This window comes from Hydra vulgaris, chromosome 09 (genome assembly GCF_038396675.1).
Source record: "Hydra vulgaris chromosome 09, alternate assembly HydraT2T_AEP".
Taxonomy (NCBI): Eukaryota; Metazoa; Cnidaria; class Hydrozoa; order Anthoathecata; family Hydridae; genus Hydra; species Hydra vulgaris.
In genome coordinates, this window is record NC_088928.1 from 40,397,068 (window position 1) to 40,421,500 (window position 24,433).

Genomic DNA, 24,433 nt, shown 5'->3' on the forward strand with positions numbered 1-24,433 from the left:
TAAAATTAGCACCATAGATTCTTTTAAGAAATAAAACCTCATTTTCAAGTTCTTGTGAGATTTCTTTGTCATATTTGCGCTGAAAATATTGAGCAGCCAATACAAGATCTTCGTCATTCAAATTTTTAAACTGCCAGAGAAATCCAAAAAGTTTGCAAATTTCTTGTAACGACTGAAATCGTCATGTGAGGCCAGATTGAATTGAGTCAATGATGACAAAATATACATTGATTTTGAAATACAACTCAGCATCATCTTGACTTGGAAAATGACGATTAGTTAAAAACTCACATGAAACACCATTATTTCTTGCAACAAATTTTGGCTCATTTAAAATCTTATCAAACTGTTCACGCAACCTTTGAATGTCATTACATAGATTTTCAATGTTATTCTTTTCAATATCAAGAGTGGCTTGGCGTACCTCGATGATTAGATTTGTCTAATGAATCATTGTGAGTAGCTTCATCCAGATTGACGACATCAAAATGCAATCAAATTTGGAAATATACTTTTGAATAGCAATGAGTTCCATTTTAGCCTGGGCTGTTAAATGTAGCACCCCAAGTTCATTTAAAGCACTTCTTACTGAGTTCAAATGTTGTGCAACTGGTTTAACACCATCAATCCGTGCTGACCATCTTGTTTTGGACATTCCATGCAATGAAACAGGAAGATGTTGTTTTAAAATTTCCCACCTTTGAGGACTGCTACTGAATAAATTGTACATTTGCTGAATTGTTCCAAAATATCTTACTGCTTCTTTGCATGATTCAGCGCAATCGACACCAACTAAATTTGATGAGTGATTTCCGCAGCTTGAAAACATACAGTTTGGATTTTGTTGTATCAAAACCGTTTGCACCTCTTTAGCATTTCCAGCCATATTAGCACCGTTGTCGTAAGCTTGACCAATGCAGGCTTCGAAATCCAGCTTCAAAGTTTTCAATATTTCTAGTGTTTGAGCAGCGATTTCTCTTCCACTTTTTTTTGAAAAATTTTCAAATAAAATAAATCTTTCTTCAACTGAAAAGTTTGAATTATCTAAAATTTTAACATAAGGAAAAACCAGAGTAGTTTACTCCTTGTACGAGCAATCTAGAGTAGCATCAACTATTATTGAAAAATATTTTGCTTTCACAATTTCGTGAAGGACTGCTGTTTGAACATGTGAACCACAAATATCAATAAATTCGTTCTGAATTCGTGTTGAAAGATAATGAGCTTGCATTCGCTGCTTACACTGTTGTGATTCTCGAACATGTTTAACATGCTCAGCTAAAAGTGGCTCATATTTGCTAAGAAGCTCAATAATACCTTAAAAGTTTCCATTCGCTCGATCACCTATTCTGAACAACTATATTTTCAATGTTACCATTGTCACTCACACTTTGAGTTTGGTTTGCTTGTTCAATTTGAGCTGTGTTTTGTGATTTTTTTAAAAACAAATATATTTTCTTTGAGTTGGTGCATGCTTCTTTGGCCAATTCTTTTCTCTGCCACCTTTTACTTGCACCACTATCAAATTTTTTCTTTATTTTAATGGTGTCTGGAAATAATATTGAAATTTGAAAATATAATAAATTTATACATCAATCGAACTTATACAAATTTATAAAACGAATTATGTTTAAAAATTAAAAAATATTTACCAGAACAAAAAAGTATTACTATTCTCAAAGTTATAAAATGTAACGTACAAAACGCAATGTACAAAAGCGCAATATATCAATTTTATACAAAATGATAAGAAACAGTTCAAAACAAATTGATTTAATCTTGTTTGAAGTACAACTAAAAAATATAAGAAAAAATGAAGCTACTAAAAGGCAGAACATTAAGTCATAACTTAAAAACTTGTACAAGTTAAAAGTAATTGAATTGTATCAATTTGATCAAGCGCGCCCGACGGAGGGTTAATTGCGTCATTACATGGCGTAATCTTTATCATGTCAAATTTAGGTTTGGAAATGTGTAATTATGAAAAAGAAATTAATTTATTATTTTAAGTTAACCTAAAGTTAAATTGTTTAGAATAATTAGATTAAAATAATTACTTTGATATTTTTTTTCGTGTTTAACAAATGTGTTTTGAAAATGTGAGACCCCAACAAAATCGGAGGCCCAGGTCATATGGCCCGTGTGGCTCCCCCTCTGATAGGGCCTGTATGTATATATATATATATATATATATATATATATATATATATATATATATATATAGATAGATAGATAGATAGATAGATAGATAGATAAATTAGACCGAAACGCTTATTAAAAGAATGAGGTGGGAAGAGCTTTTTTTCATTAACAAACAATCGAATGAAAAAGATTATCTCGATTACGTTAACTACGGTATTAGTTCTTCTAAATGTCCTCCGCAAATTAAGGAAATGTGTGCTTTCGAAAATAATTTAATTAATCTTGTTAAAACCATCAAATTTTGGAAAATCAACTATGTTTTTCAAGAAAAAATAGCAAACGATATAAAATCTATATGAACCTCGAAAAAAACTTTAACTTTAGCTGACAAAACATCAAACATGTACAAACTATCCAAAGATCAATACAACCATCTCCTTAATAATGCAATTACTTCCACGTATAAAAAGGCGGACCTTAAACTCAAAGATCAAGTAAATAAACAAGGTAAAAAAATCTTAATCAACCATGATGTATACAATAAAATTGAAATTAACGGTACTGCAGATTGTTTCATAACTCTAAAAGACCATAAAGAGAACTTCCTAGATAAACCAACTGTTAGACTAATTAATCCTGTTAAAAATGAGATTGGAAGAATTTCAAAATCTATTGTATCCAACATTAATTCCTGAGAAAGAAGCTATTTTTTAACCAATGGCAAAACACTCAAAATGTTATACATTGGTTTCAAATCATAAACGAAAAGCAATTCTGTAAGTTCTTAGTCTTTGATATTAATGATTTTTATCCATCGAATAATGAAAACCTACTAAAAAATGCAATAACTTTTTTATACACCATGCAAGAAAATTATTATTATTTAGCAATGGAACTGCTTGGATTAAGAAAATGGGAGGAAAATCTCGCAGTTTTATGATAAAAGCAATTTCAGCATATATCAAGATGATGGACTAGCTTTGTTTAGGAATAAAAGTGATCAGGAAATGGAGAGGATAAAGAAACATTTTGTACAAATTTTTAAAAATAACAATATAATAATCTTCTTATCCCTATTAAATGTAATTTGAAAATAGTTAACTATCTCGATTTAACGCTAAACCTTAACGATGGTTCTTTTCAGCCATATCGCAAACCAGATAATATACTGAATTATATACATATTAGTTCTAACCATCCACCGAGTGTAATAAAAAGTATTCCTAAGACTATTGAATTAAGATTATCAGCAGCATCGTTGAGTGAATCGATTTTTAAAGAAAGTATTCCTCCTTATCAAGAAGCCTTGAAAAAATTGGCTTACAATTGCGAACTTGCATACCATCCATGTATAAAATCAACAAACGGCAACCATAAACGCAAGATAATTTGGTATAATCCTCCTTTCAGTGCAAATGTTGTTACAAAAATAGGTAAATGTTTTTTGAACCTCATTGACCTCCACTTTCCAGTTAACCACAGACTTCGTAAAACATTTAATAGAAACACAATCAAAGTAAGTTATTCCTGCATGCCAAACATAAAATCCATTATTAACTCTCACAACAAAAGCATTTTACATAAGGAGGCAAAAACTAATGAAATTAAATGCAACTGCATTGAAAAAACCAAATGTCCCGTGAACAACCATTGCCTTTCCAACAACATTGTTTATCAGGCCACCATCTATTCAAATAATCCGGAATATAAAGAAAAAGTGTATTTTGGAATTAGCGAAACACCTTTTAAAGTTCGGAATGCAAACTATTTAAAATCTTTTAATGCAGTTAGGTACAAGAATGATCCAGAGCTATCAAAAGAAGTATGGAAATTAAAAGATAATAACTTTACACTTTTTATCAGATGGAGGGTTGTTAAAAAATGCAAACCATACAACCCAACATCAAGAGTTTGTAACCTTTGTTTGAACGAGAAGTTCCAAATTTTGATGTATAAAGGAGAAAACCTACTAAATACAAGAAGCGAAATAATCTCGAAGTGCAGGCACAAAAATAAGTTCCTTATTTCCTCTTTTGATACCGAAGATTGATCCTGGTTGGTTTACATCACGTTTACGTCACGTTATACTAAATTTACATATGCGTTAAAATTTTGTTTCCATGGAGTCATTAGAACTCACGCCACTGTAATTCTAATTGTAATTTTACGTTTTATTTTTAATTTTGTTATATATGGCTGATGATTGCCGTTAGGCATGAAACTTAAAGTTCCATAATAAAAGTTTTTTCTTTATCGTTTTTAACTATAATTATATATATATATATATATATGTATATATATTATATATATATATATATATATATATATATATATATATATATATATATATATTATATATATATATATATAAAATATATATGTATATATACATATATATATATATGTATGTATATATATTTATATATATATATATATATATATATATATATATTATATATATATATATATAAAATATATATGTATATATACATATATATATATATATATATATATATATATATATATATATATATATATATATATATATAAATTTTAACTAATTCATCACTATTAAGTTATGAGTCACTAGAAATTAAAGAATAGAGTTAAAGAGAAAACTTAAAAAGTTGTAGGTTGTATGAGTTAAAAAAAAAAGAAGATGGGTGAGAGTTTTGAGGTTTTGTTGATGTGTGAGGAAAAAAATTAAATAAAAATTTTTGTAGTATAAAGGGAAAGGTACAGTAAAGGGATGTACCTTTGCTGAATGATAAGCTAAGCAAGAATAAGTTTTGGTTGATTGAACTAGAGATGATAACGCGTTTGAGCAGCGACCATGATAGTATTTGTAGAAAAAAGAAAGAGATGCAACCTTATGAGGAAGGGAGAGTGGCTCAAGCTTAGCAGATAAAGCAGGTGCAACTACATTTACAATGTGCTTTTGGACCTTTTCTGAGAGTGTGAGGGTTGTTATTCGTCAATATAAGAGTGTCAGCAATATTGTAATAGTTATTTGCCGTAATTAACTGAGTTTGTTTGGAGTTAAAACACATAGGTCGATGCAATCCCCAAGCTGTTACAAAAAAGAAATCAGAATAAAGATCAGCCGCTTGTTTTAAGCAATCAAATAGTGAAGACTTTTTGTTAAGACAAGAGTATAAATTTGAGTTACTTTAGGTGTAAGGTTGTAAGGAAAATTATTATTGTAGATGAAAAACAATAAAAGAGCAAAGATAGAACCTTGCAGTACCTCAAATGTTGCTGGAAATGAAGAAGTGTATGCTTTGGAGAATGATTTTAACACTGCGGTTAGAAGGAAATGGTTTTACAATCTCAAAACCTTTATATAAAGAAACTAATAATAGAGAGAAGACTAATCATAGGATAGTTGCAGAGATCAAAGTGTTTTCTAGAGTTTTTAAATATTGGAACCATATATTTTTATTATTATTTTTTTTATCAATTTATTTAACCATAAAATTAAAAAGTTATAAATTTGTTTACAGTTTTACAAAAACAGGTTTGGTTTGGTTTGGTCACTCATATAATTAAAATATTAAGTATAAAACAAACGAACAACAAAAAGTAATAATAAAGATAGTAATAATTTAGATAAGAACTAAAAAAAAAAATCAAAAAGAAGAACAATAATACTTAAAGAAGACTAATAACAGAAAAAATGAAAAAGAGTGGATGAGACGACATGATAGATAATGAATAAATGAGAAAACACAACATTTACTATGCTTTTAGTTGATTTGTTTTTTTTTATAATTTTTTTTTCAGCTTTTTTTTTATATTTAGCGCTTATTAATAGTTTGGAGAGAATTCTTCACTTTCTCCATTTGCGATGTCAATTTGTGATGTCAATATTTGTGATGTCAATGGGGATGTCAATATTTGCAAGGTCAATGTACAATGTCAATATTTGCGATGTCAATATGCGCTGTCAATATTTGCAATGTCAATGTATGATGTCAGTATTTGCTTATAGTTATATTTATGCTATCTACTTACTTAGCACTTATTAATCACTTAGCAAATTAAAGAGAGTTCTGGAAAACATTTTAGTAGGAATTTTGTACACTATGGTGGAAATATTGTCTGAACTACAACCCATAGAAGGTTTTAATTGAGAATTGAATTTAGCATCAGAAGTCAAAGTGATTTGGATGTCTAACTAAAGGATAATAACTGGAATAGCAGGATGAGTAAGGCCATTAGATTTAAGAATCAAATCAGAGGAAAGATTCTTTGCAAATAACTCTGCCTCAGGAAAGAAGTAGTAAGATCAAACCCATGAGTTAGAGACGGAATGTTAGACTTACCTTAGTAAATGACACTGTTAAATAATTTCCAAAAGTCTCAAGAACCTAGCATCTAAGATAAGATATAAGATTTAGTAAACTGAGAATAGCGGAAATTAGAATCAAACAGGACCTTTTTACATTGAGTTCTTACAATAATAATAAAATATTTGCCTTTGAATCAAGAGAGATGTAAAAGAAAAAGATGAAAGAAATGTTTATAGTTTAATATAGTAGAATGAGGCTTGACTTAAAACTGATGAGGAAGAATAAAAACTTCTATACCTGCTTTGATCCAGATTATTAGGTAAGAGGCGCATTTATGCATACATAATATGGATATATTTGGATATAAAAATTTATGTTTACTGTTTATTTAGATACTGGCATACAATATCCTTACATATTTATATAAACTTTAGTATTAATATGGTGTAGTATTTGCCGAAAGAGATAATCAGGTGGATTATGATCAGATGATGACTCTAGCATAACTAGAAAAAGAGTCATAATCTTAGGCAGAGATTAGAAAAAACATTGTATTGAATGACATTTGTTAGAAAGGATTAAAGTGGTTTGGGTATCAGCATGTTGAGAGGTAGCTGCTTCAGGAGAAAATGGTAGTGGTAGAAGTAAGAATACTTGAAGAGCTTGCATTACATATCGTATGAGCTTGCATTACATATGAATGAGAATTTCTTTAGTTGAAAGAAATGATGTTGGTGATTATCGTAATTATGTTTATCATGATGATGTGTAAATGATGTAAAGATGCATATATATATATATATATATATATATATATATATATATATATATATATATATATATATATATATATATATATATATTATATATATATATATATATATATATATATATATATATATATATATATATATATATATATATATATATATATATATATATATGCATGTATTTAAACAATTTTAAAATGTATTCTAAAAAAATAGACTCAATGTTCTTAAAAGAACAGAGCAATTATAAATTAGTAGAAAATCAATTGACAAAATTTTTTTTTCATTTAACACTGTGTTTCATCAATTTCATCAGAAATGAATGATCAAATTGATAAAACTTTAATTTATACCAAAAATTAAATTACAGGAAGTTGCAAATGTTTTAACTACTGTAAATTTTCACACATGTGTGGAATTTGCCTGACACTATTATAAAAAGAATTCTTTAGAAATGATTACTTATGTTTTTTTTTAAATGAATGTTTATTAAAAGGAGTGTTTAATGTAACTATTATTTGAGCTCACATATTTTTATAGTTTTTTAGGAGAAACTTATTTTTGTGCCTGCATTTAGAAATTAATTTAGATTTTTTGTTTAATAAACATTCTTAGTTTGCATGTGTAATTTCAAATTGTTCTTGTAGGCATAGTATGCATTTTTTGGAAATATTGTTATATGCAGGTGTTGCTTTAAGTATGGACCAATTCAGTAATAAATCATCAATATTTTTATCTTTTCCCATATATATTTTCCCATATATATATATGGTGTCTTTTGAATACTTTTTATTTTTAAAAGATTGTCTTACTTATTGATTACTTGATTACTTATCCTTTTTTTTTAAAATATTTTTTTTAAAAAGCATATATAATCATTTTTAAAGAATTCATTTTATAATAGCGTCAGCAAATTCCACAAATGTGTGAAAATTTGATGAGTCTTTATTGATGAAACACAGTTTTAAATGAAAAAAAATTTTTGTTTAGTGATTTCCAACTAATTTATATATATATATATATATATATATATATATATATATATATATATATATATATATATATATCAGGAAAAACAGAGTAAGGTCAGGGAATTCAGATATTGCAAAAATATATCAGGGAAATTAGGTTAAATTTAGGAAAAATCAGGGAGAAATCAGAGAAAATAGCTCTTCATCAAACTTACATAACTTAATTTAAATTTATACTGTACATGTAATATAAAAATTTGGCAGATAAAATACTTTATATGATGGCTCTCATAATACTTTTAATGTATTAATAATTTTGTATTCGAAGAGCATTTTTCTAAAAGAACCTAGGTCTAAATTTTCTGAAGTTAAGTTTGGGTAATTTCAAATTAAATCAGGTAGTGGATCAGGGAAATATCAGGGTAAAATTAGGGAAATCTACCTTTAAATATTGGCTGATACCCTGAATGGGTGCTTCCCAAATGAACAATTCATTCTTTTATGACTAATTGCTTAGTTACATTACTAGACAATGATAGTTCCTATGTGCTTGATGATCTGATTTATTAGGTTTGTTGTTTTTTAAGTTTTTTATTTTTAATTCATGAGTCTAAATGCTTTTTTTTGTAAAATGGTTCCACTCCAAGACTTTATTTGGCGAGTGGGTGAAGTCTAAAGTCAGAACTTCTCTAAGCACAGGTGTTTCTATATATTTCTAGAATTTAACTTCAGATTTTTTTTTCAGGTATTTAATTTGAGTCTAGTTTTAAAGTTATTTGATTAGTGTTTTTTTTTTACAGGTATTTGATTGGATTCCAAATTGATGTCATTGTTAAACCAAATAATAATGGATGGTTAAGTGATCTAATGTTAATAGAGAATCCCAATATTAATGGTAGTATTACAACATTAATTGCTAATGGAAAAGGTCCAGTTATTGTAGATTGTTACATTACAGCTTTATATTTTGCTGTGACAATTTTGTCAACATGCGGATTTGGAAATTGGGGAAATGCTGCAGATACCTTGACAGAAAAATATTTTACAATATTTGCAATGATTTTTAGTTGTAAGAAAAAAATCTTTGTTTTTTCTTATGTATTTTCTCTTATGTAATAACTTTAGGTGAGGCCTTTAGGTGAGGCCATGGCTTATATTTAGGTGAGGCCATTGATTATACTTTTAACTGAAAAATCTTTGCCAATATGTGACTTAGACTTTTTGTAAATAAAGTTTGCACATTCATTGTAACTTTTTCTTTAAAAAAGCCTAGGTCACATATAAAACTTTAATGTTAGTCTTTTATATTTATACTATTGAAAAAATGCAATCGCAATATCAATAATAATAATATTATATTATCAGCATAATTATAAGCTTTTAATAACCATAAAGTGAACCGTTAAGACAAACCGTAAACCGTTAAAATATTCCTTTTCTTTTTCTTTTTTTTAAAAAAAAGTAATATCTTAAGTAAATACTGGTAGCTTTGTAAAGTCATATTTGTAAAGTCATAAAAAACTATGAAAAATTACAAAATCTTTATATAAACAGTTTCTTCAAGAAGATTTTATTAAAATTTTAGTAAAAGTGGTTAAGTGGTTAAATTTTATAAGTTTATTATTACTTTTAATTTTTTTTATTAGTATATACAAGCTTTATATGCTTTTATTTTTCTCGGTGTACTTATGTTTATGTTTTTAGGTGTACTGTATGCTTTTATATTTGCAAAAGTCAATAACATTATTGCACAACTTTATCATGCAACAAATGAATATTCAGCACAATTGAATGCAATACAACATTTTGTCAAGACATATAAAGTTCCAAATAGCATTGGATCCCGTCTTGAAGATTATTTTATAGCTACTTGGACAGTAACAAAAGGAGTTAACCGAGAAAAAGTATTAAAGATCTTAATTAAACTTGTTAAACAAAGCTCTTTGAAAGTTTTTAACTTTCAGAGAAGTTTGTTTGTTGAGTATTTTCTTTCTCCTTTACTTTAGATAATGAATGGTTTTCCACGTGACCTCCAATCAGATCTCTGTTTACGCATTCATAAAAAAATTCTTGAGAAGGAACCATGTTTTAAAAACATGTCAAAAAAAGCTCTACGATCAGTTTCTCGATATTTTTGGGTCTTAAGAACACCCCCTGGTGACATACTTATTACTAATTCTGAGTTGTTGAACTCAGTTTATTTTGTAGTTTCAGGAGCATTTGAAGTTAGCTGTGAGGAAGAACTCATTGGTCTCATTGGTAAAAAAAACTCTTTTGCTTTTTTTTTGTGTGTGTGGTGACAGCTTTCTCATAAAAACCTTTTATAATAAAAATCAGTTTTGTTTAGAAATATTTTAAGGAGTAATTAGTTTATTTTGTAGACAAAATAGTAAAATATTATCAACAATTAACAGGTGGTAACTAAAAAAATGAGAATTTCACATCAGGTTATAATAAAAATAAATGTTTAGAAAAAGAAAGTTATATTTATTTTAATTGAAGGTACATCACTTATCTTTAAGAAAAAATTAGTGAACATTCGAATATGGTCTATCATCAGCAGTTTAACATTGTTTTGTCATGATGTTTGAACAGGAGCATTGTACACCATTTATATTGATTTGACTAATGCATCTTTTGATTAAGGTAATCAATTGTTTGCAATTTTTAGCTCTACAGTTGTTTTTTTATACTAACAAACTCAAATATCCAAAAAAATCTTCTATTGGGCGACACTGAGCCAAGTTTTTCAAATTAAGGTTTTTTGGTACATATGGGTTGTTTTGGCTTTCCAAGAAGACTTGTGTTTTTTTGGCATAATGCGATGTTGCTTTATCTGGCCAAATCAAGTAATTGCCATCTGAATGATATTTTTGAAGAAATGGAATCAATATTTTCTTTAAACAATGATTTTGGTATACTTCTTGATTAATAGCCAAACCACTTGGCTTAAACAATGGCTTGGAAATTCCACTCTCAGATATGGCAATGTACAGCATCATTTTCTGCTCAAACTTGTGTTTATATTTGTATTTTACTTTGGTAGGTGTTGTGGATAATATCTGCATAATATCGATCATTTCTTGGAACTTGCGTTTTGGAGAGGGGGAAGTAACTTTCGTCATCCAAAACAAAACATTTTCCAGAGTATTTTCCAGAGTAATTTCGAGTTATCCAGTGACATTAAGATTTTGCGGTTGATATTTGTTGCTCAGTGTATTCCGATGCTCTTGTTTTTTTTTTGGCAGACTATTCCTTGTTTTTTCAATGATTTGCAGATATAAGGCTGCGTACACTTGAACTTTTCTCCAGCATCTCGTTGACTTATTGAATCATTGTTGTTGAAAGCACCATGAAGCAAACGAAGTCCCTTCTTGTTCATTATTTTAGCTGGTCTTCCACTACCACTTTTACAATTGGTTGTTAAGGATGCCAAAATATGGTAAATAGTTGAAACTGGAACATTTTTGGTTTTAAAATGATTCACAGTAAACTTTTTTCCGAGATTTTCGTGCATTTTATAGAACTGTACAATGCGCTCACGTAGTACATCTTGTTTTGACAGCATTTTAAGCACAACTGAATTAGCTGATGTAAAACAAAACATATAATAAGTTTGTAAACAGAGAGAGTATAGTTTCACATAGGAGTACTTTTCTTTTTTTGACCTTTGCGGTTAGATTTCAGAGGGTTAGAGTTATTCTCATTTTTAAGTTATCACCCATTATTTACTGGGTTAATGTCAAAAGATCAATACTGGAAATGGGATTAAATAATACAATACTAAAATAATTAATATATATATATATATATATATATATATATATATATATATATATATATATATATATATATATATATATATATATATATATATATATATATATATATATATATATATATATATATATATATATACTGTTTTAGTAATAGATATCAAATTAATTGATAACTAAAATAACATCTAAAATGCAATTACTGAAATAAGATTAAAAACAAAATTTCTGAAATCAAACTAATGCAACTACTGCAGCTACTTAAATATTAGTGAAAAGCTTGTAGAACATCAAGCTGGTATGTTACTAGTAGAACATCAAGCTGGTACACTACTGGAAAAGCATTAAGCTGATGCATTACTGGTAGAACATCAAACTGGTATTTTACTGGTAGAACATTAAGCTGATATATTACTTGTAGAACATCAAATTGGTATATTACTGGCAGAACATCAAGTTGGTATGTTACTGGTAGAACATCAAGCTGGTATATTACTGGTAGAACATCAAGCTGGTATAATACTGATAGAACACCAAGGTACAAGTACTGAAATAACATAAAAATACAATTACTGGAATAACATGAAAATATTATTAATAGAAGGATCAACAATTAATTCTTTTAAAACAAGGTCTTTACTAATAGGATTTATTTAGACTATAAGAATATTTGAACATGCTGATTCCTTCATCTTTTGATATAGAAAAAAAAGTATATTAGTTTACGGTTTCAGACAAGATTTAAGGATTTAAGGGACTTGAGAGTACATATTGGAGTTTTTTTTCAATAATCAAAAATTAAAATAAAATTACATAAAGAAAAATTTATGTAATTTTTTATATATTTTTTTGAAGTTATCCCACTGCAACTTTTGATGTTATTCCATTGCAAGTATTTTCATTTTAGTAGTGCTTTTGATTTTTTACCAGTGTTAAACCTTTTAACATCTTTCCAACCATTTTTAATCTTAACTAATTAACTTAATTAATTACATTAAATTTTTAAATTTTAATTAAAAAAAATAGCAACCATCAAGTAAGCAAGCAAATAATAAAGGTTGTGTTAACAAGCAAATAGTAAAGATTATGTGAATAAGACATAAAACCTTATGTTTATAATTTGATTTAAAGGATAACATTATAAATGTTATGATCAAAAAATAGAGTAAAGTATTTTGACAGAATTTATAACAATGAAATGTTATAACAATGTGAAACAATGACAAGCCACACTTTTTTAAAAAATGAGTTATTATCATTTTTATAATCATAAATAGTATACGCAATAGCCAAAAAGATATTGATGCATAATTCTTAAAAATGGAGCTATAATTATAAAATCATCTTACTGTAAGCACTGATTTTATAGATTTAAATAAAACATAAAAGTCATTTTTCTCAAATACTTGTTTTTGTGGCTTGTCATTGTTTTACAATAAGCCCTTCAATTAAAATGCAAGTTTTTACAATCATCAATATTAATGAGTTCTTAAATTTTTTTACTTACTCCTAGTTAACAGAAAACTCAAATGGTGTAAGTACACATGTATTTGTTGAGATATGTATTCTATTGTTTTTTGCCAACTTGGATTAAAACCTTTTTATCTTTTTACTTAAGATTTTAATCTTTTTTAAAAAAGATTTTAACTTTATTTGCTCCAGTAGACCATTATTTGCCAATTAGAATATTTTTAAGTTAATCATTTTTGAATATACATATTTTTTGAATATACACATTGTTTTAAAATCTGTGTTGTAAAGAGAACAATTTTTTGTAGTACTAAGTTATTTGTTTTGCATAAAAATTATTCTTAACTGTGTTTTACCAAACCTTTTACAGACTTATAAATATTACAGTTATCTGTTTTTTTTCATGGCTCATAATATAAGCCATGAAAAAAACAGATAATTATAATCAAATATAAATCAACAAAACACTAGAAAGAACATATATAAGCCTTATATATGTTCTTTCTAGTGTTTTGTTGATTTTCCATTATCCAAAAGCTCTTAACAGATTATTGTAAACTTTTCTCTTAGGTATAACAATAACACAGTGTAGCAGTTTTAAAGCATAGCACATCAACTTTTTTTACATAATCATAATATTTTTGTCTGAAAATAAATAGATGACATTAGTTAATCTCTCATAACACATCTCAATATAATCTCAATATCATAACACATCATAATACAAGATAAAATTTTGTATATTGATAATTCGATTAAACTTACGCTTCAATTTCGTCCAACAACTAAATTTCATCATGCTTAGACATTTTATAAGTAGTTGAGCTTTCAATTTTGAATGTTATCTATTAAATATGGAAAATGTGAATTTGAAATATTTAGATAATAGATGGAGAAACATGTTGTAGTTGAAACACAAGAAAGCTTTGCATTATTTAGAAAACTGTTCTCAAAGATAAAAAAAATATTTCATATTTCTATTTTGGTGTTTTAAACATGTGAAGCTTTTTTGCATTTAAAACATCTATTAAAGTACAATAGTTTTCTGAGTTAACGTATTTCATAGAAAAATGATAAAGATATGACAGACATACGTAACTTCACTAAACAGGGTAATTTGAGTCAGTTTACCATGATTCAGGGGTGTGGAGTCATAAAAAAAAAAGTACAGACTCCGACTCTGACTTAAATTGTTGAAATTTTTAGAGTACGACTTTGACTCCAAAGCAAAATTTTTGAATTCTTTAAAAATATTATGCAATAATTTAAAAAAAAAATTTTTGCCAAATTTATGAAAAGTTTTTTGAAGGTTTAATATTAATATAACAGGGATTATCTTTTTCTGGATATTTCCTGAATTCCGGATATTTTTTTCAACTTATAGTTTTTCTGGATATCCAAAACATTCTCAATACATGCAAGTTGAGGTATATATTTTTGTAATATATTTGTTTTTTAAGCTTTTTCATTTATCACTCATAAAAAATTATGAAAATGTCAAAAAAAATTAGAAACAACTTGGCTAAAAGCAAAGTTAAAAAGAAATTAAGGTAAAATAAATACCAGATTTTTTCCGGATAGTTTATTCAAACATTTTTCCGGATTTTTAAAATATGACTAGGATGATCTATGATATAAAGTTAATTGAATATTTTGTACATGCATGTGCAATACCAAGAAAATTTACTAGTCAGAGTCACGATTTTGTTTAACGACTCCGACTCTGTTGTGACTCTGACTCCACAGCGCTGCCATGATTTATAACGAAGTTTTAAAAATTATGAATAATTTTTTTAACAATGGTGTCTGATTTTTATTTAAATTAAGTTTTAATTAAACTTTGTAGAATTGTTTACAACTAGAATGTATGTTTATTGCATATTTTGTTATATTTTTATTTAAACTATATATAATATATATATATATATATATATATATATATATATATATATATATATATATACATATATATATATATATATATATATATATATATATATATATATATATATATATATACATATATATATATATATATATAGATATATATATATATATATATATTATATTATTGCTTTTTTTTAAGGGCCTGGTGATTCGTTTGGAAAACGACTTGTTGAACGACCAGAGAAATCGGTTTGTGAAGTTAAATCTACATCCTATAGTATTGTACACAGTATTAACATAGATAGTTTATTTGAAGCTCTTGCACTTTTCCCTGAAGAACTAAATAAGATAAAATATACTTTAAAGTTGTCCGTTGACATTACCAAAAAGGTACATAAACAAAATTTAATTAATATTTATGTATAATATTTTATATATATGATTATATAACTACAAGGGTACACTTAGATCAACAATCTAACGTCATACTGAAATAGGATGCTGTGGGTGCTATAGTACATACATCGACTGATATAGGGAAAACATGCAAAGCACTTGCTACTACATCGACTAAGGTTTTGATTAGGGCAGCGATAAGTTTTTTTTTATTCATCATTGTTTTTTCCTTTTTTTTTTCTTTTTTTTTTTGCAACCAAACCCTTAGGTCGACAAAAAAATTCATAAATGTCTTTATGCGCTCCACTATAAATGTGTGTGTGTGTATATATATATACATATATATATATATATATATATATATATATATATATATATATATATATATATATATATATATATATATATATATGTATATATATATATATATATATATATATATATATATATATATATATATATATATATATATATATATATATATATATATATATATATATATATATATATTATCTTCAACATAATGTTTCACCATCAGTAGATTCATCAGGAAGAATGTCTAAACATAAAAAAATTCAAGTTATAGAAAAATTATTTCACAGGAAGTTGGGAACTGTTTTTATTAATTATTTAATAGCTGTAGTGTTTTGCAACCAGGAAGTTGCATCAACTACATTAGGTAATTAAAAATCATAAAAAGAATTCTTTAGAATTAGGATAAATTATTAGACTGATCATTTGTTTTTATAATTTTTTTACTTTTTTAAATGCAGACATGAAAACTTATTTTCATGTCTGCATTTAGAAATTAATTCAGATTTTTTATACAATAAATTTTTATGATCTAAATGAGTAATAATTTCAAATTTTTCTTGTAAACATAGTATACATTTTTTGGAAATGTTATTAAAGGCAGGCGCAGTTTTTAGGATCTTCATTTTTTTTCTTTTAGTTTGGCAACTAAAAGAAAAAAATGATATTTTTTTTTTTTAGTTGCCAAACATATTTAGACAGCATAGTCGCTTTTGAGTACTTTTTATGTTTAAAAGATTGTTTGTGGTTGGCATAACATTTTTTCCATTTGCCCTCGGTTAAGCCAATATATTGTTTATCAGGGTTGTTTTGTGAGGAAACAATGCATTTGTAAATAATATTCTTAGATAAGCATTTGCCACTCATAGGGCAGTCAAGTTTTTGCGTGCAGTTACAGTTTTCAGTATTTTTTTCTTTGAGAAATTCATTTTTATTAATCAATGCAAAATTATGGCCTTTTATAATTCTTTCAATATTTTTTGTACAGCTATAGCTTATCTTAATAGTATTTTTGTTAAAAATTTTGTGCAATTTATTAGAGGGAGGGAAATGTTTGTCAATTAATTTTAAAAACGCTATTCCAATGTTTGTTGAAACATTTTTGCTGTACGGAGGGTTAAACCAAATTATATTTCTATTTCTGTTTCGCTTTTTTGCAATTTTTGTTTCAAATTTTAGCTCGAAATTTTTAAATCCGCTTTTTTTAAGAGCATCTTCATACACGTGTTTGAAAGAGTTAAAAATATTTTCATTAGAAGAGTTTTGATTTAGTCTACTGTTAATTGAAATAGGAATTTGTTTTAAGATTTTAGGGAGATGATTCGAATTTATATTAATATTAATATTTATATTAATTATAATATTAATATTTATAATAATATTATATTAATAATATTATATTAAATGAATAATATGTATACATATATACATATATATATATATATATATATATATATATATATATATATATATATATATATATATATATATATACATATAATATACATATATACATACATACATATATAATATACATATAATATACATATATACATATATACATATATATAATATACATATATACATATATATATATATATATATATATTATATATATATATATATATATGTATATATATATATATATATATATATATATATATATATATATATATATGTATATATATATATATATATATACATACATATATATATATTATATAAATATATATATATATATATATATATATATATATATATATATATATATATATATATATATATATATATGTATATATGTATATTAGGCCAATTGAACTTCATTTGGGCTACCCTTTGATTTGATGTGGTTTGTGGTCAGGAAAATTAGTTCAAAATTGCAAACTTAAATAATGTGTTTTAGGGACTTTTAGTGTTCTGAGTACTATCTATGCTTTGAGTCAAGTTCTTCAATCTAATTTAAAAATGAATAAAGTACCAAAAACTATAAAACACAAAAAACCATCATCACCACTAAGTTCTCTAAACCTATCATTCACTAATACTCGTGGTCTTCGAAGTAACTTTTCTTCTGTTGAGTCTTATCTCTTGCAAAGTTCACCAGACCTACTTGCTCTTTGTGAGACTAATTTGAGTTTGGCTGTCTCATCTTGTGATCTTAGTGTTGATGGTTATCTTCCTCTAATTCGTAAAGACTCTAATAGTCACATGCTTGGCCTCGGCATTTACATTCATAAGAATTCACCCATTTGTTGTGAAACTAGGTTTGAATCCACAGATTATTTTTTTATGTGCGTTCGTTTAGCACCACTTCACTCTATTGCCTTTCTCTTTGTTCTATAATTGTTGTTGGTGCCTTTAATGCTCACCACTCTGAATGGCTTGGCTCTAGTGTCAGTGATTCGGCAGGCATTAAAGCCCACAACTTTTGCCTTTCTCAATCCCTAACTCAAATAGTCAACTTTCCAACTTGCTTTCCAGACAACCCGAATCATTTACCTTCTCTACTCGACTTATGTCTTGTTTCTGATCCTAGTCAGTGCTCAGTTTCTCCACATTCACCCTTAGGTGCTTCTGATCACAGTTTGATCTCTCTAACACTAATATCTCATTCTTCTTCATCACCTGAATCCCCCTATTATCAAACCTCTTACAACTACAGTAAAGCTGACTGGGATTCTTTCCATGATTTTCTTCGTGATGGCCCTTGGGTAGAAATCTTTTGTCTTCCTGTCGACAAATGTGCTTCATACATAACTTCGTGGATTCAGGCTGGCATGGAATCTTTTATTCCCTCTCGACGATTCCAGGTCAAGCCTCACTCTCCTCCATGGTTTTCTTCACACTGTGCTGCTGCGATTGCCAATCGAAACCGTTACTTCCATATTTATCAGCAAAACAATTCTGCAGAAAACAGGCGTCTGTTTATTACTGCTAGAAACAATTGTAAAAAGGTTTTGTCTAACGCCAAAACCCGCTATTCTCAGGTCATGAAATCTCGTATCTCATCTCAAAAATTAGGCTCTCGTGACTTCTGGAGAATCTTTAATAATATCAATAATAAAGGCAAATCTATAATTCCACCACTCTTGTATGGTTCAGACTTTGTCACCTCACCTAACGACAAAGCTGAACTGTTTGCTAAAAACTTTTCATCAATATCATCTCTTGATTCCACTAGTTGCATTCTACCTGATATTGCCAACAAACAGGTCGATCCATTGCTTGACATTCATATCACTCCAGCATCTGTATCTAAAGTGATTTCCTGCCTAGACTCTTCTACAGCTAATGGCCTGGACAACATACCTGTTATTGTCTTGCAGAAGTGTTTTTCGGAGCTGTCGTCTATACTCTCAAAACTATTCAACAAGTGCTTATCAGAGTCTTGTTTTCCAGCCTGCTGGAAAGCGGCATCTGTTATCCCTATCTTCAAAAATTCTGGAGAGCGATCTGATTCGTCTAACTACGGTCCCATAAGTCTTTTTCCTATCATAAGCAAGGTTTTTGAATCTTTAATTAACAAACACTTAATTTCTCATTTTGAATCTAATAACTTACTTTCTGACCATCAATATGGATTTCGATCTTCTCGCTCTACAGCTGATTTGCTAACAGTTATAACTGACAGGTTTTATCGTGCATTAGATAAAGGTGGAGAGGTTAAGGCTATCGCTCTTGACATTTCAAAAGATTTTTAATAAAGTTTGGCATGCTGGTCTTCTCCATAAGCTTTCTTCTTATGGTGTATCCGGCAACATCTTTAAGATCATTGAATCCTTCCTTTCCAATCGTAGCATAAAAGTTGTCCTCATTGGACAACACTCTTCTTCTTATTCTGTAACTTCAGGGGTTCCTCAAGGTTCTATCCTTGGCCCTATACTCTTTTTAATTTACATTAACGATCTTCCAGATATTCTCACATCTAAGGTGGTATTGTTTGCTGATGATACTACCATTTATTCTTGTCATGATAAGAAACCATCACCCTCTGATTGCTTGGAGGGGGCATTTGAGCTTGAAAAGGATCTCACTTCTGCTACAGCATGGGGCTCACAGTGGCTGGTGAACTTTAATTCAGATAAAACAAATTCAATTTTTTTCAGCCAATCGTTATCGCAATAATTTAGATCTTCCTATATTTATGAACGGTGATGTACTCGATGAGTCACCTACTCTTCATCTTCTAGGATTAACTCTTACTTCCAATCTTTCTTGGAAACCATATATCAAATCAGTTGCAAAATTAGCATCTGCTAAAGTTGCATCTCTTTATCGAGCTCATCACTTTCTTACTTCGGATTCTATTCTCTATCTCTACAAATCTCAAATCCGGCCTTGTATGGAATATTGTTGCGATATTTGGGGCGGATCTTCTAATGATGCCCTTTCTCTTCTAGACAAGGTGCAAAAACGCATTGTAAACATAGTTGGACGTGCTCTTGCAGCCAACCTCCAACTATTATCACATCGTCTTAATGTTGCTTCTCTTTCTCTTTTCTACAAATACTATAATGGGCACTGCTCTAAAGAGCTAGCGTCTCTTGTGCCATCTACTATAATTCATTCTCATGTTACTCGTCATTCAATTAAGTGTCATCCTTTTTCTGTGACTGTTCCTAAGTGCTCCAAAAACGCTTATTCATCTAGTTTTTTTCCTCAAACATCAGCTCTTTGTAATTCGCTTCCTTCATCTTGCTTTCATGATTTGCAATCTTTTTAGTCGTCCGTCAATCGTTATTTTGCTCTACAATCTTCATCTTTTCTCTTACTTTTCAGTAACTTCCGACTTTAATTAGTGGCTGCTTGCAGCCTTGTTGGAAGCGAAGATGTTTAAAAAAAACATAATAATAATATATGATAATTCATCATTTGGTTTTTTATAAGAATTTTCCGAGAGGTTAAATGTGACAACAAGGAAATTCACAATTTTCAAATTAATGTTTTTTTTCAATTTGGAAGCCAATGTTTTTGAAAATTTCTATAACATTTTTTCTGACTTTGTCATGTTGAGGCCCTGATTTTTTTTGCATTATTATTAAGCCATCACCAATAATAAGGCAAAAAAATCAGGGCCTCAACTTGACAAAGTCAGAAAAAAAATCTTATAGAAATTTTCAAAAACATTGGCTTCCAAATTGAAATAAACATTAATTTAAAAATTGTGAATTTCCTTGATGTCACATTTAACCTCTTGGAAAATTCTTATAAAAAACCTAATGATGAATTATCATATATTAATATAAATTCGAATCATCTCCCTAAAATCTTAAAACAAATTCCTATTTCAATTAACAATAGACTAAATCAAAACTCTTCTAATGAAAATATTTTTAACTCTTTCAAACACGTGTATGAAGATGCTCTTAAAAAAAGCGGATTTAAAAATTTCGAGCTAAAATTTGAAACAAAAATTGCAAAAAAGCGAAACAGAAATAGAAATATAATTTGGTTTAACCCTCCGTACAGCAAAAATGTTTCAACAAACATTGGAATAGCGTTTTTAAAATTAATTGACAAACATTTCCCTCCCTCTAATAAATTGCACAAAATTTTTAACAAAAACACTATTAAGGTAAGCTATAGCTGTACAAAAAATATTGAAAGAATTATAAAAGGCCATAATTTTGCATTGATTAATAAAAATGAATTTCTCAAAGAAAAAAATACTGAAAACTGTAACTGCACGCAAAAACTTGACTGCCCTATGAGTGGCAAATGCTTATCTAAGAATATTATTTACAAATGCATTGTTTCCTCACAAAACAACCCTGATAAACAATATATTGGCTTAACCGAGGGCAAATGGAAAAAATGTTATGCCAACCACAAACAATCTTTTAAACATAAAAAGTACTCAAAAGCGACTATGCTGTCTAAATATGTTTGGCAACTAAAAAAAAAAAATATCATTTTTTTCTTTTAGTTGCCAAACTAAAAGAAAAAAAATGAAGATCCTAAAAACTGCGCCTGCCTTTAATAACATTTCCAAAAAATGTATACTATGTTTACAAGAAAAATTTGAAATTATTACTCATTTAGATCATAAAAATTTATTGTATAAAAAATCTGAATTAATTTCTAAATGCAGACATGAAAATAAGTTTTCATGTCTGCATTTAAAAAAGTAAAAAAATTATAAAAACAAATGATCAGTCTAATAATTTATCCTAATTCTAAAGAATTCTTTTTATGATTTTTAATTACCTAATGTAGTTGATGCAACTTCCTGGTTGCAAAACACTACAGCTATTAAATAATTAATAAAAACAGTTCCCAACTTCCTGTGAAATAATTTTTCTATAACTTGAATTTTTTTATGTTTAGACATTCTTCCTGATGAATCTACTGATGGTGAAACATTATGTTGAAGATAATATATATATATATATATATATATATATATATATATATATATATATATATATATATATATATATATATATATATACATATATATATATATATATATATATATATATATATATATATATATATATATATATATATATATATATATATATATATATATATATTATCTTATATAATATATATATATATATATATATATATATATATATATATATATGTATATATATATATATATATTTATATATATTTGTGTGTATATATATATATATATATATATATATATATATATATATATATATATATATATATATATATATATATATATATATATATATATATATATATATATATGTATATATATATATATATATATATATTTATATATATTTGTATATATATATATATATATATATATATATATATATATGTATGTATGTATGTATACATGTATATGTATACATGTATATAAATATATATATACATGCATAGAAAGAGAGAGAGACAAACACGCACACATAACAGTACATTTTATTTCATAAAAATCGTTGACTTTTAAATCCACAAGTTTTTGACATATTTTACAAAATTTCTTATTAGATCCGAAAAGATGAAAGTAAATTTCGAGAATTGCTTTTGAGCAGCTGGGGGAAAATGACGGAATCAATGAAGGATGTAAATTGCTCTTCATTTAAAGCAACCAATCTTAATCAGATAGACTGTTCCAATTTTAATACAAAAACGAGAAATATATTAACTGAGAAAAACCAAGAAATCGATGTTCAACTCTGTAAAAAAGTTTCCATGGAAATCTCTGATGACAAATTTAGTGCTATAGAAAAACAACTAAAAAATGCGCGAAAAGTTTTTAAGAAAAGAAGTAATAAAGTAGACTGCGAACTAGGGAATCAACTTCGTGAGTTGAATTCTTTAGATAAAAAAACTTTCCCAAATGATAATACTTTAGTGTAATAATTATTTAATCAAAATGTGAAATATTTTTTAACTTGTTTTATAAACCAATCAAATCACACATAATGTTTTAAAAACTAATCAAATCACACATACTGTTTTATAAACCAATCAAATCACACATAATGTTTTAAAAACTAATCAAATCACACATTATGTTTTATAAACCAAAAGTGAACTTTCTCTAGAACAATTCTCTGGAACAATTCGTTGTAGCGGTAGTCAAGAATGTTTGAAGGGCTACGTCAATGTTAAAGAAAGTTGAGTCAAGATTCTTAAATCTAATTACTTTTAAAAGACCCAGAGCTGAAGGTTTTCGTTTGCCGTTTTCATCATTTATCTCAGTCGAAATAAAAGCTTCAAAATAAAGACATTCGTTCCATAAGTAAGGGTATCGCCCAGAAAACACTGTAGTTTTTACACTCTTAATTTCATCGTGATACCTCATGCGTGCTCTTAGGCGTCTTTGATCGTAGTCATATTCATCCATGTTGAATAAATACACGTTTCTGAAATCTGAAAATAGAAATGACGTCGACTAACAATTCACAAATATCTTATGATTGAATACGCTTGGCTAACAAATACAAGTAATTATACAAAATATTATACTCAAATTTTTAAAAAAAAAATTAGTTTAAGACTTATCAAAAAGTATTCCATTTTGGAATTCGTATTTCATTCTGAATCATCAAAAAGTCTAAAACGAATTCCATTTTGAATTGTCAAAACGTGTACCATTCTTAAAAACCATTTTTAACTATATTTTTACAGGGTGGCGCATAAGTACATTATGATTTATTTTATTGATAACTTTTTTACTTCTGATTTTATTTAACGTTAGAATTTATAAAAATTTAGATTGCAGTTTGGAAATATGTTCAAGTTATGTTTTTTGAAGATAATATCTTTTAATTGGAGCTCGTTGTTTGCTTCGACCTGACGTGCTCTTTCGAAAGCATTTTCTATAACTTTTCTTAGAATTCAAGATCCCAGCGCCCTTACTCCTTCTCGGATATTTGCCTTAAGCTGTTGGATGGTTCTTGGCTTATTGGCATACATTTTACCGTTTAGTT

At 27.4% G+C, this 24,433-nt stretch overlaps 1 protein-coding gene across 2 annotated transcripts in view; it reads left to right on the forward strand.

The window, feature by feature from the left end:
- LOC100202465 (potassium voltage-gated channel subfamily H member 7) overlaps positions 1-23,416 on the forward strand; it is a 65,304-nt gene extending 41,888 nt beyond the window's left edge. For both annotated transcript variants that reach the window (XM_065805696.1, XM_065805697.1), the window contains exons 7-11: positions 8,976-9,244; positions 9,880-10,079; positions 10,182-10,434; positions 15,508-15,698; positions 22,986-23,416. In XM_065805696.1, the coding sequence (XP_065661768.1) occupies positions 8,976-9,244; positions 9,880-10,079; positions 10,182-10,434; positions 15,508-15,698; positions 22,986-23,357 (1,285 nt within the window). In that variant the 3' untranslated portion in view covers positions 23,358-23,416. The remainder of the gene's footprint in view (positions 1-8,975; positions 9,245-9,879; positions 10,080-10,181; positions 10,435-15,507; positions 15,699-22,985) is intronic.
- Positions 23,417-24,433: the final 1,017 nt, after the last annotated feature.